The sequence below is a fragment of the Populus trichocarpa genome, chromosome 6 (genome assembly GCF_000002775.5).
Source record: "Populus trichocarpa isolate Nisqually-1 chromosome 6, P.trichocarpa_v4.1, whole genome shotgun sequence".
In the NCBI taxonomy this organism is placed as follows: domain Eukaryota; kingdom Viridiplantae; phylum Streptophyta; class Magnoliopsida; order Malpighiales; family Salicaceae; genus Populus; species Populus trichocarpa.
In genome coordinates, this window is record NC_037290.2 from 12,748,513 (window position 1) to 12,764,234 (window position 15,722).

The following is a 15,722-nucleotide window of genomic DNA, read 5'->3' on the forward strand; positions in this document are numbered from 1 at the left end:
AATTTCAATTTTGTTTCTGATGATATTTTACCTGATTTTGTTGCACGCTCAAAATATCATGAAAACTATAGTCCTTATCAGATGAATTTCATACGTGATGAAATTGTAGATAAGTTAATGGAATAATAAAAAAATATTTGATATAAAGCATTATTTATTTAATGATGTGATAGTGGTAGTTAAATCTACAATATTTAAATTAAAAACCATCAAAATTAATATATATCTTTTTTAGTTATTTTATAACCTAAATTTGAAAAATATTTTTAACCAAACACATTAAACTACTTTTTATTCAACCTCAATTTCAACCACAGTTTTAATCAAATATATATAAATATCAAACCAACATCAACTAAAAGTATTTTTTATAAAACAACTTTTTTAAAACCACAACTACAAAAGCTACCACAATACCGAATACACACGTACATGTAGCAAAATTTCCATTTCTTCCTTAGTTTCTCTAATAGCTCCTCTAAGTCAATAAGATCCTCTATAGTTGTTGAATTGTCCTCACCCTCTTCCTCCTCATCATCTTCTAATAGAAACTATTTTGGTTCACCATACTTGTGACCTAGGCTCCTATTATTATTGCACTTAAAAGCAAAGTCCTTTATACTTCTTTTCCTCTAGTTAGGCTGGCGTCAACTTCTAAAATGATGGGTTTATGATCAACCTGACGTTAAGCATGCATGGTAGGTTGGGCTTATTAAAAACCCTTAAGAGATTGGGATGTCAACTTCTCCTAATCACTGTAAGGTTCTGTTCTTGCATCCTCACCCTTTATTATTTAAGGACTTAATTACGAAGAAAAATGATTTAATTGAAATAAAATAAAAAGTTTCTAGGAAGATTCGATGTAACCGAAGCCTCCAAGGACTAAAGAAATTGTTTAAAAAACTTTATCATGCCTTATTATTCATCAATATTCAATTCAAAAAAACAACTAAATAAGCAACTAAAGATTTGAGATCCAAATTCAAAAATAAAATTTGATTTTTTAAGATCCTGGACTGCACTGACTTAAGATCAAGTCTTCCTTTCAAAACACCAACGTTTCTTGACTTCTCAAAACACTACTGTTAATCACAAAACATTGTCGTTCATTTATTCAACTGTCTTCAACATGTATCAACTTCCCCAGATAGTTTATTTATTGTCTAAAAACATAAAAAAAGAAGAAGAAGAAGAGAGAGATATAGATTGTGCCAAAACTAGGAATGGTTTTTCCACTTGGAAATGCTTGTTATGGTATGCTAGCTACTGTTAAAACTTTTTTGACATGTCTTCAGTGTCCAAGGATGTCTCAATAAGAGATGGTTAGACTGTTTTTGTAACTATAAGTGAGTTTTCCATCTTCATCTTTGACAAAAAGGTTTTTTCTTCCTTCTCTTCTCTTATTTTTATATCTTTTTTCTTCATTCTCTCTCTTTACTTCCTTTCTTTTCCTCCATTTTCCTTTTTTTTTTCCTACCTATACTTTCCCTTCTTTTCTTTCTTGTTTTATTTTGGGTATGGTTTGAGAGGGGTATTTAGAGGAAAATAAATAGGGTTTTTAGGTCTTTGTGTTTTCAAGATTATCGCTACAAACATTGCGGTGACCTAAGAAAAAGAACAAAGTATCTGTTTTTTTGAGGGGAAGGGTCTAATCTTATGAAAAAAAAGTCATCACCTATTATTATGGTCACTAGAAAACCCTAAGTAATCATCAGAGATCTAAGGTAAGAAACTAATTATGTTAAGGAAAGATATTATCACCATTAGAGATCTAAGATAAGAGACTGGTTATACTAAAAAATATTATTACCCCTAAAACATCCTACCTGAGATAAGTTGCATTATTGTTCTTGTCTTGGATTGCTTAGGTATATTATGTTTAAATTACCAACAATCTATCTATTAGGTGCATGCAAGTTTACTACGATGCGTTAAATCCTGATTGATATTTCTAGCTTAACCATTCTGAAATCTAGTTAGTTTACTTTTTTCATTCCTAATTGCTTGGTAAGTTTACAACTCTAAGTTGGTCATCCTAGATCACAACTCAAGTTATGTCTATGAATGTACCAATAGGCCTATATTAGGTTCATGGAACCCAACCTAAATTCTGAAGAAGGTCCATGGAAAAAAGCATCGATAAAGTTCACCTAACCTATGGTACCTCAATACTCCCGACTTTCATGTTAGTGAATATTCTCAAATTAAAAATTCTTATTTATTAGAGGTTTAGGAACTGAATCTTTATTTATTTTTTTAGATTTGAGGTAACAACACATTGTGAGTCTATTTACCTTAAACAATTTTTTTTATTGGGGTTTTAAGATGAGCATTGAACCCGCAAAGATGGAAAAAATGATCTTTTGCCCATTCATTAAAAAAAAAACTTATCACTTATCAATTAAAAATTATTATTATTGTTTATTTTCCAAAACAGGATGAATTTTTGGTTTTTTTAGCTTTGTAGGCCTAATAAGCCATATAATTTGGGCCAAACTTTAAATGAACTTAGACCCCGTTTATTTGCTGGAAAGTAGTTTTCTTTTGGAAAATGAATTCCGGGAAAGTGAATTATTTTTCGATGTTTGGTAGTGTAATGAAAAATAAATTGGAAAACACTTTCCAATATTTGGTTATGTCATGGAAAATGAGTTGGAAAATAACTTATTAATATTTTATTTTTTTCAAGTTTATTAAAATAATGAGGAACAAATCTTACAAATTAAAAAGTTGAATGAGATTGAAATTGAAAAAAAATATAATTTCATAAATTATCTCAAATAAAATAAATAATAATCAAAATAATAGAGATCAAATCTAAAAAATTGAAAGATGAAGAAATTAAAATAATAATAATTACCATTTCATAAATTATTTCAAATAAAATAAGTAAAAATAAAAAGAATGAGGACCAAATTTGATAAATAAAAAATTTCAATTAAAAATGACAAGGGAAAAGCAAATATCAATTATAAAAATGAGGACCAAAGTTAATATAAAAATTAAATTTTAAGGGATGAAATTGAAAAAAAATATTCAAAACAAAATATATATAGCAATCAAAAGTTTGAGGACCAAATTTGATATAATCAGCAAATAATATGACATTTCTAAATTTTTCACAACTTCCGGAAAGTGTTTTTCGCCCAAAATAAAAGGAAAACACTTTCCTGGAAACCAAACCAAATTTTTCTTTGACTAGAAAGTGTTTTCCTTTGACCAACTATTCTAATGGCAAACAAATATAGGAAAGTTTGGAAAGTGGTTTCCCGAAAACACTTTCCTGTAAACAAACGCACCCTTAATAAACTTGTTATTAAGCTAAAAAATACATACAAAAAAACATTTTTGAAATATGCCATAACAAATTATTTTTTCCTTTTTTTAAAACATTAAAATAGTATTTTACAAAAAAATTAATTATGCAAATAAATATTTTTTTTATCCTTTTTTAAATCTTGGTTTAACCTTTTTTTTTTACTGTTTCTCGATGTTTTCTTCTTCTTTCTAATTGCTTCGACATTTAATAGTAAAGGGGAGGCATGATGGAGGTCGTGTAGTGGTATGACTATTTCTAGTATGATTTAGAGGTGTTTGGAGGCTAAAAGAGGTAGTGGTTCATATGTTCTGATCGATGGTATTGGTGGTCGTGGGTAGGTTTGTCTTGGCTGGAGGAAAGGCAACATCAGTTGGTTTGTTGGGTGACTCACTGTGGAATCCATAGGTTGAAGGGGTTTTGACTGATGGGTATTTGAGGAAAGATCGAGGTTTGTTTTTATAAATCATTGATAAAAGTAGATGGCTATTATGTTTATTGATAGCTTGAGTCCATGGGTTTTGGTTGGTAAGGTTTTGGCTAAAAGTATGGGCATTAAGGTTGTTATGTCGATGATGATGGTTGGTTTTGTTTCAGCCAATGACATCAAGAGAAAAAAGGTCGGATAAACGAAGTTGCTTTTATGTGGAGGTTGTCCTTACTGAAAGTGATCTAGAAGATGAATAGTCAACCATTGTTGGTGGCTCTCAGTGGCTAGTTGAAGGCTGATGTTAGTGTTATTTATGGTGGGATTAAGGTTTGGATCTGTGTTGGCTTCAATATTGACACTAGAGATGATTTTTTGCTGGTGGTTTTGGGTGTAAGTGATGGTGGAAAATGAATGGTTATTGGGTATAGTGGACAATGAAAGAGAGAAGCTCGACTATGTGGAGAGCTTGAGCCTTTGTGGAATATATAGAGGTTGAAGTGGACCTTGCTATTGGGGAAGATAAAGGGTTTCAGTGGGAAGAGAGGTCGAGATGGGTCACAACTTTTTTTTTTGTTGCTTTTAATTCTTTTTTTTAGATAGTGTTTCAGTGTGTATAGAGTGTTAGTATATATAGGGAAGGATAAAGATGAATGTTTTTAGTGTGGGGCTTTTTTTATGGTAATGCTCTAACTAATTTCTCTCTTTCCTTTTGTGTGTGTATAACAACTTATTTATGTCCCTAAAAAATATTCTTTTCACATTTAATCTCTAAAATCTTTCACACTTATCTATTTTTTTTATTTCTCTAAAAACTTCTACTACCTTCTAACTTTTAAAAATCACATCTCTTTTAAAACAACACTATGCAATTCAAAATTGTTTCTAAACTGGTCATTATTATTATTTAATCATTAAAAAATCTTTTTTTTTGTGTAATTAATTTTGTTTTTGAAAAATATATCTATACAAGAACAATAAGCAAAACAATAAAAAATACCAAATGACCAGAAATTGGCAAAATCGCAACGAAAACATATATTTTTAAGAATTTTGGTATTTTTTAGATTTTTTTTTTGAAAAAAAGGTTAAATTTTAGGTTATGACAAATAAAATGATGCATAGAAAGTTCAGAAGTCATAGATTTACGTCAAGTAATTCGCTATTAAGTCTGAACAAATCACTTTGGATGAGATTGATACTTATCGGTCCAAATAGTCTACATTTGAAATGAGAAAAAGGCCTTTTTTGCCTTCCCAATCATAAACAAAATAAATCCCTTGTTAGTCCCCTCATTGAGCTTGGAAAATTTGTTCTTAAAAAACCCTGACTAGGATTACATTCCATATTGGGGGCATAAATGAATCATTAGAGATAAATAAATATCTGAAGGTCTCTAAAGCAATCACAATTGAGAAAAGTATATCAAGCAAAATGCTAAAGAGGCATACTAAAAACAAAAGGTTAAAGTAAAGTCGAAGCCAAAAGAATGCATTATAAAGATAAATTCTCATATAAGAACAATCATATAGCAAGATTGAATAGTTCAAAAATATCCTGAAGTGATCATGGGTTATCTAAACACTTTAAACACCTTTTAAACTTAAGAAATCCATTATTTCATAGCCTTGAATCATATCCGACATTACGTGTATTTTAAAGTCTTTTCTAATAAAGAAGCAGACTTCTAGAAAAGATAAGCAATGATCTTAAACAATACAGATAAACTCTTCAAAATTGGGTCATTTTTTTAGAATTCTATACATTATCATCATGATGTTAAGATGAGTGACAAAACCTCAAAAAACCTTTTTTTTTCACAAAAAAAAAATCAGTACACCTCGAGATCTGCTAAAGTAAGATGCCAACCTTCAACGTCTTTTCAACAAAATCAAAACGCCTCAAGAGACATCACAAGGTATTTTCTAGAAGAACCACCTTTTACTTCTGTATAAAACCTTACAAGGTATATTTTGATTGTCAATCATTAATTTCCCTGATTGAAAGATAAATATCAAATCAAAAGCATGAAAGTTTGGAGAATTAAGATCATGATGTCATTGGTCATCAAACAATTAAAATTTAGGCGGGAAGTCCAAAAGATCTAAGCAATCCTATGTCTCTTGACCCATAAACACCATTTGAGTCTCATGATTATCCATTCTCTTATAACCGTAAGCTATAACCTATATTATATACCTTTAAAAGTCTTTTCTGATAAAAAAAAAATAACTTGTTTGTGTTGAAAAGGTATTAGCCTCTATAAAGAGAAAAAGAATTATGACCTAAATGTGCACCACAAGTCATTTTTATGTCATTGAATCATCCAATTTTTACCAATAAATGGACAAGCTTAATGCAATATAAGCAAGATATTTTACATTTTGAAACCCAAAAATTACCTTTGGATCCTTTTCTTACCAAATCTACCATGCATTTAGATCATTCTTTTTTTCTCACGCCTAATTAACATTTGGCCCATATACCAACAAAAATATCTATTGTACATCCTAGCATTGAATGATATGTTTTGGGTTCTCAACCAAAAAAGTTTAATCTTATGAAAATACTTTCAGATTTGCATATTGATGACTTATTTTCAACAATTAAATTTTAAAGAATATAATTTTTAAAATTTATAGTCTGCTCCCGATATAAGAAAAATGATTTGAAAAAATGGTCATTAATTAAATTTGCAAAATTCTTCGCAAAGAGAATGTTGATACATCTTGTGGTTGTGTAATGAAAAGTTGAGTATTCGAGTCAACTTAAAGGCAATTCTGTGAACCCTATGATTACTAATGGAAAACAACTAGATTAGTTGAAAGGCAATCCAATTTGAAAAAATCTCTTACAACAACAATAGTCAAAAGATGATTTGACAAATTCCTTCAAAGCCATGAATGGCATTTGACGATGATGAGTGCCTTTTAATGATAGAAAAAAAAGAAGCATAGCTAGATCAACTAGGGGCAATATGGCTTGAAACAGTCCAGGTGTAAACCCTCGCATAAATGAAGAACCGAAAGTAATGAGACCTCGACCAATAATGAAAACTCAAGATGAAAAGAAATGCTTCATTTGTGTATCCCTTGGATATATTATTTTTACCAATTTGATCCTTATTCTTTTTATTTTTTTTCTTTTGTTAAAGTGATTTTTCTTTTCAATTTCACCTTTCAATTAAAAATTTATTTTTATTTTATGTCAATTTTGATCCTTATTTTTTTTTATTTTTTTGATCCTTTTGCTAAATTGATTTTTCTTTTCAATTTCACCATTCCAATATAAAATTTATTTTGTATTTTAATTTTAATTTTAATTTTTATAATTGTTATTTTTTAAAATCTTTTTGTATAATTGAAATCACTTGAAGAATTAGACTTCATGATTTTTCTAGTTAGGGTACTTTGGGTCTAATGTCTTAGGCATATGTTTGAAAAATTAACACAAGTTGATATTTCTTTTACAAAAAATAGGTTTTGTAATTCTTTTTATTTTTTTTTCCACCGATTTATTCCAATCTCATGATCTAGATCGCAAGTTTGATAAAATATTTCGGGTTGGCCTAACCCTAATTATCAGGGTTACAAGTTTGTCATGCTAACTCATATTGATTAGGACCATATTTTTATGTTTTTTTTACCTCATTTTATTTTTTCATATTTAATAGGTTGTGAATTAATTTGAATTGTTTGTCTCCTTTTAATTTTTTTTCCATAAATTTTTTTGGTCATTTTTTTAAATTTGATCTACTAATTATTATTTTTTATCTAATTAAAATAAAATCAATTTATTCAACTAAGTTAAATTTATGTCTAAAGACACCTTTTTATTTATTTAAAAAAAACATATTTGCCACACTTGAATGTTATTTTATGTAGAAAAACAGTTCGACACCACGATTAAGAGGATGTTTAGAAGTATTTTTTACTCGGAAATGCTTTAAAATAATAATTTTTTATTTTTTAAAAATTATTTTTGATATCAATATATTAAAATGATCTGAAAATATAAAAAAAATATTAATTTAAAATAAAAAATAAAATAAAATAAATTTTTTAAAATATTTTTAATCACAAAAACAAAATACTCAATCTAATAATTTATTTATTTATTTATTGATGGCGAATACAAGTTCCCTCTCTTTCCTCAGGAGGAGCTCAGCACAACAAATCAATAAAGGAGGGAAACCAAAAGGTAAAACCCTAAAACCAGAACTCAGAGCTCAAAACTCAAAACCTCTTTCTCTTTCAATGCTGTAAAATTCCTGAACTCTATTTTTCTATTTTCTATCCATACTCTTTGGTTTTTTTCTTTTTTCTTTTTCACTTTCTCTCCCCTCTCTATTTCAATTCCAAAACAAAGAAAGAAAGAAAGAAATTGTTTTCCATGGCGAGGCTTCTTCGAAACGCTTCGTCTCTGAGACGCGCTCTTGTTGCTCCCGAGGTACCTTATCTCTACATTTGTTGACTCCCTCCGTCTCTGTTTTTATGTTTAATTAAGGTTTCTGTTGATTGGTTTTCGCAGGGAATAAGGAGAGGGGTGTTGGGAACATCGACTCAGATATGCAATTTTGCTACAAAAGGTAACTGAAAGTTGATGACATGAATGAGTTTATTTTGTTTATCAAGTTGTGTCAAGCAGTAAAGGCATGGATTTTCTATTTTAATAAGGTAAAAGAAAATCCAAGTCAGATGGGAGTGAGTCTGGTGAAGAAAATATGTCAAAGAAAGAGTTGGCCTTACAACAAGCTCTTGACCAAATTACTAGTCAATTTGGAAAGGGAGCTATCATGTGGTTTGGCCGTTCCGAAGCTCCCAAAAATGTCCCAGTCGTGTCGACGGGTTCTTTTGCTCTTGATATTGCACTCGGATGTGGTGGATTTCCAAAGGTATAAATGAAGATTTTTCGTTCGACCATTTAGTTACTTTGCAAACAATATTCTGTTTTACAAAGCATACAATTTCTTAAACTATAAAAGATTTGACTGTTTACCGGTCTGGTTCTACATTGGTTGTCTTTTCTATTTTGATGACTTGAAAATGGAGATTGTTCCTGTATTTTTTAGTCATTGATATAATTTAAAGTAATGTTAGTTTATGAAGAGATCCATTTTGCATTTACTGTGCTTTAACCAAATGTTTATGGTTTGAGTTGATGGTTCATTTCTGGTTTGTGAATTCAGAACTTCCATATCTTCAATGCAAGCAAGAAGCAAACCCCATAGTTTAGTGTGCGCGCGTGCACGTATGCTTGTCTGCTTATTACATATCTGGATTGGATTTGTGCAGGGTCGTGTGGTGGAGATTTTTGGTCCTGAGGCTTCTGGGAAAACCACTCTTGCTTTGCATGTAATTGCTGAAGCACAGAAGCAAGGAGGTTACGTCTTAAATGCCCACAAGATTTCTTTTAATTCTGTCGGCAGTAGTAGCTACTAGCTAGGACTAAAGGGGCTATTTTCCCTCCCATTTGGCTGTTAGGAGGTGTACACCCATGGCAACACTTATGTTTTCCTTGGGCTGAATCCCACAAATATGATATTTCTTATGAAAAAGAAAGAAAGGATATGATATGTCAATTTTCATACAATTTGTAATCATGTTGTCAAGATATTTTAATAGTAAGTTCGAAACAATTTGAAGAATTAATCACTCTAGTATTATGTACTTAGAATGTTGGCTACAATCAATTGCTTCTGAGGATTTTTATGTCAAAGTAATTTTCTGATTTGTCGAGGACTCGACCTCAATTTTTCCATGGTATTAATATATCAGCTTCTTTGCAGGTTACTGTGTCTTTGTTGACGCCGAGCATGCCCTTGATTCATCATTAGCTAAGGCTATTGGGGTGAACACTGAGAACTTGCTTCTTTCGCAACCTGATTGTGGCGAACAAGCTCTCAGTCTTGTGGATACTCTCATACGGAGTGGTTCTGTTGATGTTGTTGTTGTTGATAGTGTAAGTAAGGTGCTTTATTGGTTCGTACTCTTACTTGCTATCAAATCCTCTTTTAGTTAAGAGTTTCTTGTATTCAGCAGGTCATGGTTTGTATAATGTAATACTTGGTAAGATAATTTGTTCCCTTTTTTACTCCCTTCCGCCCACCTTCTTCTATGTCCTATGTAATGGTTATCATCTTAGGAGAGTTCTGTTAGCAGGTGTCCCTGCAGCTTTCACTGCAGATAGCACACCCATGCATTAAACATCAATGCTTAATTAAATTGTTTTTGATTAGAGTTATCCATATTGTTGAATTTAAGGGCACAGTTTGGCTTGGAGTCTAGTTTTTATTTTTCTACTCTTATTAATGACAGGTAGCTGCACTTGTGCCTAAAAGTGAACTTGATGGAGAGATGGGTGATGCACATATGGCAATGCAAGCCAGATTGATGAGTCAGGCACTTCGCAAACTGAGCCACTCTTTATCGCAGTCACAAACTATTTTGGTCTTTATAAATCAGGTACCATTTTGTAGTTTTGGTCCTATCATTGATAGGATTAGGTTTTTTTGTTTACATCCGTTTATGAGATCGGTACTGATTTACTTGAAATTATAGTGCTTTATTTGCTCATTCATTTTAGGTTCTGGCTTAAAAGATCCTAAATTTATTTGCATTCAAAACTAACTAATGTTTAGTCATTTACCAATTATGGTTCAGATGTCATGCTGAATGCTTAGATTTTTGACCCAGTCAAAGAAACATCTCTTGGAGTTTTCATTCAGGCTGTCAATTTGGCTGAGCAGAGTATAATAATTGCATGCTAGGATGGTAATTGAGTTGATAGCATACTGTTCAAGTTTGGCTTGTTCAAATTAAAATCAAGTGTTGAACTCAAGTGTAGTCCTGCTCAAAAAGTGATCAGGCTTCCTTTACACCTCCTTGAATGAATTTGAGCTTGTACATGAACGTAATGATTAAATAAACTTAAACAATGCCAATATATTTTTTCCCTCTAAAATATATGTCTGCATTTTGAAAATCATTTGCTACTCTGTTCTTGTCTATCTTGTAATCATGTTTTGTTAAGAAAAGAAATGAATATTTAATAATACTTATAGAATTAATTAGTGCAATTTCCAAGTTTCTTCATGAAGCTAGTTGAATTTTAAATATTTACAAGTTTGGTTTCTTTAGGTAATGAATGAGCTTTACTGGTCATTTTGACGAGCAAACTTGAATCAAGCTCGAATAGTTTTGTTTTATTTCACGGTCCTACTTGATGCTTGTTGAGGCTGACTTGCATTGGAGCTTGAGCCAAGGCAAGTTCAAATTTTTGGTTGGAACTTATGTATGCTCAAGATGGATGTTGGCCTGGCCTGACAGTTGTAAAGCAGAAAAGAAAACTACCTGGCCGAATGCTTTAGGGCTACAAACAGATAAAAGAAATTTGACTTGTTAGAGTACTATACTTTCGTAGGATGTTAGTATGCACATGCACTATCACTTTCTTTTCTGTGTCTTCAGTTCTGGTTTTTAAAATAAAAGGAGTCCTCATCCCAGCAATGATAGTCTAATGTCAGAATACATAAAGTTTTAGTACTTTCTTCTTTTTATCTGCAGTTTACATACATTTGCACATATTTGAGAGACTTCTTTTTCTGCATCTTCAGTTCTGGGTTTCAAAATTAAATATATAGCTGTTGAGGAAGGCACTCTGCATCCCAGAAATAATTGTCTGATGATATAATTCACAGATATTTAGTGTGTTTGTTTTATCTCTGTTTATATTTAGGTTGCATTTGGTAGAAGGTTAAAAATGAAAGGGGAGTTCTTACAAGAGTAATTGTTAAGGGTGTAAAAATTGGAGTTTAGGGATGTTTGGTGTATTAATATAGTGAATGGTAAATTGTTATTGTTTATTGAAAGAGAGAAAATACTTAAAATATTAGTGTGTTTTCTGTGAAAAAAGAAAGGGAGAGTGATGATAGGAGATAATAGTGGTTTCTAGGGGTGTTTTGTGTGTTAATAAAGTGAAGAGTAAATTGTTAGTGAAAATACAGAAATTAATTGAAATATTAGTGTTTTTCGAAGACAAAAGGAATAATATTGGTTGGGAGGTTAACACTACACCCATGGACAAAGGGTAAAACTTACCCTCCACAAAGACCATTTTGGGTTGTAATTATAACCCCTCTGCCAAAATAATGAACCAAACAAGGGTAGTTTTCCCCCAGTTTAATTTCAATCTAGTGAGCTGGACATTTATTAATTATAGGTTTGATGCATGGTTATGGAAATCCTGATTTGTATCAGATGATTTTGGATCTGATCCAAATCACCACAATTCAACTCCCACAAAAAAATTGTAAGTTTCTAAAATCATAATGGGATTGGCGTTTCAATTCCTTGGAATCATTAAAGTCCTGATTTCAGATGATCCCAATGCTATATGTTTTCATTGAGAAAACAATGAAAATACTGCCAGGTCTCTTAAATAGCTGTCTTCTAACTCCCTATCATCTCTCTCTCTCTCTCTCTCTCAAATTGTTTTTGTGGTGGTGCCGATGCCATTATCAGGCCAAGTCCTCTTTTTTTTGTTTCAATTTCACAACCCTGGCCTTCACAATTTTTCTTCCCTTTTCTGGTCTCTCTAAATTTCTCTCCATAGTTAATCTACCTCTTTGCACATCTGTCTTGAATGATTTGGTCTTGTATGGGTTACCTTAAGCAATTTACATGCTATATGCTTTATGGTATTGCTGGATTTGAGTTATTTTTTCACTTGTTCTTTGCAAATTTGTTGGGTTTGTTAACAATCTTGTCCTCTTTTCCCCTTGTTTAGAGTAATGAATATGGTATTCATGGAATGCAGTTTATTATTCAATCTATAAAGAAGAATCTGGACAATATTTCCTTTGATAATTCAAACCCTAGCTCGTATTGGACCTTCAGGCCCCTATGTTACATAGATCTGGCAGCATGCTATTCCACAATTGAATGAAATTTTTTTTGGAGAACATACATAATATGTCTGTTATTAGTTTCTTATATTATCCGGTGTATGACTTGAGATGGTGTTTTAATTTTTATTACATTCTTTATTATTTTTCATCCAAATTATATTATGAATTTAATTAGTACTATGACTTGTATTTGTGCTTTCATACATGTTATATTTATTATCTTTTTTTTAGAGTTTATGTAAAATCTTATGATTTTATGACCTGATCTCACAATTCAATATTTTTGACCCTCCATGGATCCTATTTAAAATCCTGATTTTAATAGCTTTGGTTTGATGTGTTTCTCTTATGCTGTAAAATCTGCATAAATGGCCTACTTGAGCTCTGCCTTTTGCTACTGCACTAAGCTGAGCTTGATCTGATTGGGCAAGGCCTGAGCCTTGCCCTTGGTCATCATTTATGATATCGTAAGCTTATCCTTGGCTGATAGCATAGTCAAAAGTAAGCAGTCAATATTGAGCTTACCTTTTCTTGATAATAATGTCTTCATACTTCAGAATATGAAGTTTATTTGCACTCTTAAATTCTTTTTGTGGTCTGCAATGTCAGTATGATAATAAAAAATTCATTTGGATCCATGTCATATAAAATTAGTGTGCTGACCATGAGTCCATTGTATTTGAGCTCAAGAATGGCTCTGCTAGTATTGGCACAAAGTCATACCAACAACAACAAATTTAATTTCAATTTGATATGTGGATTTATAATGCTTGCTTGTTGACTTTATCTGTCTATAGGTGAGGGCAAAGCTTTCAACTTTTGGATTTGGTGGGCCCACTGAAGTAACCTGTGGTGGTAATGCTCTGAAGTTCTATGCTTCAGTTCGCCTAAACATTAGAAGGGTGGGGTTTATCAAGAAGGGAGAAGAGGTACGGCTGTTTTATCTCCTCAATTTGTGAATTTGGACATTGTGCCAGAAGATAAGGAATTTTGGTGATACTTCTTTTCAACACTTGGTGGAATAGACTAAATTTGCATGAGCTATTGAACGTTTTGTTGGCTCCTCTAGACAATATATTCTTGGCTTGGATTCTATACTTAATACACTGTTTCTCAAGCAAGGCACCAGATATGCAACAAAGCAATAACACTTGCTGGTGTAAGGTTTGCTTGAAAAGGATATAGTCTTGACCTATAAAGGAAGCAAAAATAGGGGGAAGAGAGAAATTATAAAGGGAGGAATGGGTTCCTCTATCTTGCAATTCAATACATCTCCTTGCAGAGTTTTCTGGAAGTGACTGTTAGTCCCCTCGCCCTTTCTTGTCTTGAGATCTGTTTGTTTTAACGACCTCTGCATGCTTAGTTGTTCTTGAAGACCTAGTTAGAACATTGTTATTTGCAATTAATTTATGTCTCATTCAAAATAGGTAAACAAGTGAAATAAATGCCCTTGTATCTTGTGACTTCTGACTATACATTCTGTCCTCGGATATCGTGACCTACTGTATATTTGGATTGAAGCTGCTTTTGCTCTTTATTTATTTATTTTTGCGAACCACATTTCATAATATAATGGGTAGGTTTGGCTCTGGCACAAATGGTGAAAGGGATGAGGCGGGGAAATTGAACCTAGATCATTAGGTTCAAATATCAACATTTATACATTATTGGTTACAGAACTCATTATGTTGTCATCTTGGTGTCAAAGTGTCTTTTCATACTTTTGTGTTTTGCAGACAACAGGAACTCAAGTCCAAGTGAAGATAGTGAAGAATAAGCTTGCTCCTCCTTTTAAAACAGTTCAATTTGAGCTTGAGTTTGGAAAGGGAATAAGTCGTGAATCAGAGATCATAGAATTGGCGTTGAAACACAAGCTCATCAAGAAAAGTGGCTCATTTTATGATTGTAATGGTAAAAAATACCATGGCAAGGAAGCATTCAAGGAGTTTCTAGCTCATAATGATGATGTACAGGAAGAGCTTATGATGAAGCTTAGGGAGAAGCTACTTGAAGGTGAGACAGGTCAGGAACTGGGAGATGAGTCTACAGATGGAGAACCCACTCAAGAAATCATCTCACCTGATTCTACTGATGAAGAAGTTGCTGCAGCTGAAGCATAGCACGTGAATGACTGCAAAACTGTAGATGAAGTTTATTCTGCTAGATTCCATGGCATCGCCCAGTTTTCTATGGAATCCTGCAATCCTATCTCCTGCTCATCCATAGCATCTGGGTTTTCCAGTGGGGCACAAACTGAAGGAAAGATTCAAAAGGCCTTGGATTTATTATAATCACAAGCTACCCTTGCTCATGACCGAGCGAATGGTTTTTGATTGTGCTGTAATTGAAATGTGTTAATCGTTATAGTGCACATTTTGGTTATAGAATGGATGAAAGTCTTGCGAGGTCAAGATATGTTGCTGCAGAAAATGCAGGGCAATTGTCAAATTTCTTAAATGTACACTATAAGTTATATCTATTTTATTTATATTTATTTTTTTCTTTACAGTGAGGTCAAGGAGTAATTAATTGGATATTACTAATTATTAATCAATTAATAAATCAATTTCTTAAGTTTGTTTTAGCTTATAAACCTAATAAACGCAGGTCAGCAACTCGAAAATATTTCGGACATGAATAAACGCTGTGGCTTGCAGAGTCCGATATAGAGTAAAGGTTAACTGAATAATTGATTAATAGAAGGAAAACAAGTAGATCCTTAAGTAATTTGCATAGTTTTGAAACTCGTCCTGGTGGGTTAACCCGGGACCTGGCCGATCCGGGGCTGGAACCAGGCTGGGTTGAAGAAAAAAATTAGGAAAAGTTATGACCTGGTGACTCGGTTGACCTGACAAAACCTGGTTGCAACCCGTTGACTTTTTTTTTTTTACTAAAACGACGCCGTTTTGATTTTTTTTTTAAAATAGGGATTGACCCGGTCAAAACCCGGAACCCGGACCTTGGACCGGGCCGGGTTTAAAAACTATGGTATTTTGCATTTGGAAACGCGGTTGTATCCGTGTTTTCAAAAAATTAAAATTTTTTTTTGCTAAATTTTTTTTTTTTAATGT

At 32.1% G+C, this 15,722-nt stretch overlaps 1 protein-coding gene across 6 annotated transcripts; it reads left to right on the forward strand.

Moving 5' to 3' along the window:
• Positions 1 to 7,863: 7,863 nt before the first annotated feature.
• On the forward strand, positions 7,864 to 15,157 carry LOC7497607 (DNA repair protein recA homolog 3, mitochondrial). Of its 6 annotated transcripts, none has more exons than XM_024604639.2 (9): positions 7,864 to 7,943; positions 8,112 to 8,192; positions 8,274 to 8,331; positions 8,420 to 8,637; positions 9,038 to 9,125; positions 9,532 to 9,713; positions 10,061 to 10,207; positions 13,449 to 13,580; positions 14,388 to 15,157. In XM_024604639.2, exons 2-9 carry the CDS (start codon positions 8,136 to 8,138, stop codon positions 14,769 to 14,771), a joined length of 1,266 nt encoding a protein of 421 aa, XP_024460407.1. In that variant the 5' UTR covers positions 7,864 to 7,943; positions 8,112 to 8,135; the 3' UTR covers positions 14,772 to 15,157. The 6 variants fall into 6 exon arrangements, with proteins under 6 accessions (XP_024460407.1, XP_024460404.1, XP_024460406.1 ...); XM_024604637.2 differs by having other exon boundaries at positions 7,907 to 7,943; positions 8,112 to 8,191; positions 8,270 to 8,331; XM_024604636.2 differs by having other exon boundaries at positions 7,885 to 8,191; positions 8,270 to 8,331.
• Positions 15,158 to 15,722: the final 565 nt, after the last annotated feature.

Excerpts from the sequence above, each read along its gene's own strand:
- LOC7497607 (XM_024604636.2), top strand. The coding sequence starts at position 8,136 with ATGGCGAGGCTTCTTCGAAACGCTTCGTCTCTGAGACGCGCTCTTGTT. Across the intron at positions 8,192-8,269 it reads CGCGCTCTTGTTGCTCCCGA|GCAGGGAATAAGGAGAGGGG; the intron begins GGTACCTTATCT and ends TGATTGGTTTTC. Across the intron at positions 9,126-9,531 it reads TGAAGCACAGAAGCAAGGAG|GTTACTGTGTCTTTGTTGAC; the intron begins GTTACGTCTTAA and ends GCTTCTTTGCAG.